This window comes from Brachypodium distachyon, chromosome 1 (genome assembly GCF_000005505.3).
Source record: "Brachypodium distachyon strain Bd21 chromosome 1, Brachypodium_distachyon_v3.0, whole genome shotgun sequence".
Classification (NCBI taxonomy): Eukaryota; Viridiplantae; Streptophyta; class Magnoliopsida; order Poales; family Poaceae; genus Brachypodium; species Brachypodium distachyon.
The window spans coordinates 33,165,533-33,169,743 of NC_016131.3; the positions used below are offsets into that span (position 1 = coordinate 33,165,533).

General features: G+C 44.0%; 1 protein-coding gene across 1 annotated transcript; it reads right to left on the minus strand.

The window, feature by feature from the left end:
* Positions 1 to 200: 200 nt before the first annotated feature.
* On the minus strand, positions 201 to 2,785 carry LOC100827136. The gene is made up of 6 exons (XM_003563653.4): positions 2,624 to 2,785; positions 2,414 to 2,525; positions 1,412 to 1,772; positions 872 to 1,328; positions 737 to 780; positions 201 to 634 (listed from the first exon to the last, which is right to left on the minus strand). The coding sequence occupies exons 1-6, from the start codon at positions 2,646 to 2,648 to the stop codon at positions 581 to 583; spliced, it is 1,053 nt and encodes a 350-aa protein (XP_003563701.1). The 5' UTR covers positions 2,649 to 2,785; the 3' UTR covers positions 201 to 580.
* Positions 2,786 to 4,211: the final 1,426 nt, after the last annotated feature.

Consider the following 4,211-nt stretch of genomic DNA (forward strand, 5'->3'; position numbering starts at 1 on the left):
ATTCAAATGCTAGCTCAGGCAGAAAGATTTGACAGCAAAAGAAATGTAGCTTACAGGTTGCATTTAAACAAAGCCGACATACATGTGTGCTCTGGATTCTGAAATTCTGTCATAGACCCAAGATTGCAACGAAAAGCCACATGATCACACAAAACAACCTTCTACACCCTTGCAGCATAGAACGTGCACTCGCGTGCATCGAATTCAAGTCCTGATCATTATCTATTAAGCATGCACGAGAGAGTGATACAATGCACAAAAGAAAAACACAACCATCAGGAAGGATTTACTGCCCAAGATGATCACACAAATAAAGAATTCACCTATATTCAAAAGAGAAACACAACCATCAGGAAGTATTTCCTGCCCAACAGGACCACACACAGCAAAGCTGACTTAACAAAGCGAATACAAGCAAGCAGTCTCACCCAGCAAACCATGATACACACCTTACGGTTTGACAGCAAGAAAGACAAGCACTGACGACATATCAACAATGACGAATGAAAACAAGCACCACACACTCAATACTTCATGTTCAGCAAACAAAAGGTTTGAATCTGAAGTCGGTACGTCTGTTCTAGACTTCTTGGGCTAAGCCATTTCCACCATCAATTGACATCTCAGTATCCCCCTACAAACATTAGTTTTCGTTTAGCTATTAAAAAAATTGTAAGCTCGTACATATGTAGTGTAGTAGCGCTCTGAACTGCCAGTACACAGTTGAAAATCTTACCATGTTCTCCTTATCTTCATATGTGATCTCCTTCACAACATCAACTGAAAAATATTTTTGCCATTAGCAAGTCCATACAATGCACAAAGAGGTGATTTTTATATTAGAAACTCAGGACAGCACGATGGCACTTACCAGATTCTAGGTCTGGATCAACTGGCAAAGCCTCACTACCTCCATTGCAATCTTCTTGATGCTCCTTGGCCTGCTTCTTGGTTTTCTTACCAGTATTTTTGGCAGCTAATTCCTTTCCAGGAGCAACTTTGGCTGGATTCCGGGTATAGGATCCTCTGACCTTAGCATCAGGCTTCTCCTTCTGAATGTTCTCTTTCTTGCCATCTTTGCTTTGAGTAGCAACAGAATTCAGTGACCTAGGCTTCAGATTACCCTTTGGAGTCGCATTGGTAGCACTAAGAGCAGCCTTGTCACACTTTTTTGATTCCAGCGAGGAGTCCACAGAGATCTTCAGTTTCTCAAAATCACCAGCAATATCATAAACCTGAAGAATGTCCTTCACCGGCTCCTCTAAGTCCGTTGCAAGACCATGCCGGGCTATGTAAGCCTTGAGTTCCTCTCTCATCCGATCTAAAGGCTGTGGAAAACAGAGATAACAATAATATGATCAATAATTCAATGAAAGAAACTTAATTAAACACAAATGATCAATATATTCACCTCGCATTCTGATTCAAGGGCAAGCTTGAAAAAGCCCAGAGAGACAGAGTGCTTGGAAGCAGCCTCTGCAAGCCTGATCTGTGTCATCCAATATGAGATTGAGGACAGTGTACTGAACTTGCGCCTTCCTGTGGACATGGATGCTTCTGATGTTGGGGTATCAAACTTCCCCTGGATCTCTGACCTCCTCGAGCGAACCACTGACACTGGGGTGATGGTTCCAGTAGTAGTAGTAGGCCTTGGGCTAGCACCTGGCTTTGTTGGTATTGAGTGCCTCCGTGGTGGTTTGGCTGATTTATCTTTCACGGAAGAAAGATCAAGAACACACATGCTCTTGGTGACATCCGAAGATGGTTTGGCCCTATATATATAATGCAATTAAAAGTGATTTGAAAACAAAATAAAGTTAGCTGGCAGGTTTTTCAAAGTTGGAACCCAAGAGGCCTCATTGTAAGTTGCTAGTCAATTTTGCATTGACATAGCACCAAACAAGCATGCTTAGTTTTAAAGCAATAATCTGGGCAGATACATTTGCACTCTAGCCTATTGTTTCCACACAGACACTTGCTGAAACATTTAAAACAAAGTAACTTTTGGTGTTTGTAGACTAGAACATTTGTATGCAGATTGGACTATAGTGATATCCTGACTGTACTTCTTTGTTCCTATTCACTGATTCAGAGAACCAGAGGTGATTTCACACCATGCATATGACACATCCCTTTCACATGTTGCCTAGTCTTAACTGCAGCTTTATGACACAATAAGGATTCATGTAAGTTCACTTTATATTGCATATTTTTTACATGTGCAGGTCTGATTTGGTATGCAATCTGCAGATCTAAAGGCTATTTGAAAAGACAGACATACAAAATTATTCCTTTGTCAACGAAAAAAACTAGGCGATGGTAAACCATTTCAATATCCCACAGCTGCACATGGCAGAACGACAAGCCAACCGAATAATCTCATCATGACGTGGGAAGAAGGTTGTAGAAGTACCTTCTGGGAGCCGAGTCTGCAGGAGGAGCATCCACCGCCAGCGGCGCCGCCTTCCCCCGGCTCGCCGACCGCAGCGGGTACCGCAGCTTGGACGCCTTCGCCGCCGCGGATCCTGCGGAACCAAAACACAGATCAGCACCGACCTCACGCACCCACCCAAAAAAATCCCATTAAAATCACACAAAGGAAATTCTCCCTAAGGCCCCCTACCGGATTGATCGCCGGAAGTGGCCATAAACCCTCGAACAACTAATCGGCCACGGGAGAGAGAGAACCCAATCGCCCAAACAGAAATCGAAACAGGCGATGCGAAACGGAGGGATGAGGACCTGGGCGGTTCGAGAGGATTCTAGAGAGAGGTTTTGGGCGAGTTTCGGAAGGGGGCGAACGTATAAATAACTCCTCACGTTGCCTTGTACAGCTGCACGCCGGCACGCGGGTCCATGTGCGTCCGTGGGTTCCCTGGGTCTCTCTGTCAGTGAGATGAGGTTTGAACTGGCGCGTGCGCTTCGACTTGAGGTGAGGGGGAGCGGGAGCTGTTGTGGGGCCGCGGCGCCGTTTGAATCGTGGGGCGGGGCGAGCGGGAAAAAGCGGCCGTTGGTGCTGGTCAGCGGAATTCGGAAATTTTCGAATTAGAACGCGAAAATGGCATTAAAGTTGGGATGCAGAGACGTTGGTGACCCCTGGTTAAAGGCCTATGGGGTCCATTTGGTCCATGTGATATGGGCCGTTGTTGCTGAGCGTTGCCAGGCTCGTTGCGGCCCAACAGATTGGAAACCTAGAGTCAGGTCCCTTACTCTCGTTTATCAACACAAGGGTTCGCACCCCTAAAAAAACAACAAGGGTTCGCTAAAAAAACAAAATCAACACAAGGGTCCCCGATCAAAAAAAATCAACACAAGGGTGTTTTTATTCTCAAAAAAATTAACACAAGGGTCTTTTTTTTTTGGGGACACAGTTTCTTGTCGTACCACACCCTTGATGTGGGTCCCATTGATAGCAGGCACACATGTCAGTGGCCCCACATCAGGGGTGTAATATGCCATAGATACGATTCCTTTTTTCGGCACAGGACGATGGACGTATCTAACTTGTTACATTTCCTAAAAAAGACTGATTTATTACCTTCCCTGAGAAGATATCTAGTCTATTGCTCGTCAAAAATATATAAACTTAGATAAGAAAGAAAAACAAGTGGTGGTGCATTTGCACACGTGCCCCACTCGTATAAGCAATTTTTAATACCACATGTATTGTCAATTTGGCACCAAACTCTACTTCATCTTGTTTTCTTCCTCTATTTCATAGATCTGCTCGCCGCTTCTCTCTCTCTCTCCATCCACCATGCCATAGACCGCCAGTCTTGCTCGCGCATCCCTCTTTTATGACTAAACCATCATGCCAACCAACAACATTGTCCGGTGAAATGTTCGCTAGATCTTGTGTTCTTTTTTCCTTTTGCATTCTTTCTTTTGAAAATCAAAACGGAAAAGTTGTATTGTTTCTCTTTGGAAGCTGACTTCTTCTTGAAGTTGAAGCCTTCTTGTTTTCAAGCAGGACTTGCCTTGGTCTCTTGACTCACATGTCCAGTGTCGCACAAACTCTTTTTCCCACAAGTCAAACAAATAACTTAATAGCCCACATGTCTCGAACTGCCATTCTCCGTCTCTAATTCTCCCTAACCAAACTTAGACGAAGACAAGGGTGCTAATGGTAGAAAGAGATGATGTGTTAGGGAATGCATTTATGTATGACTTTAAATTTGATAGAAAAAACTAAAAAACAAAATATAAGATTG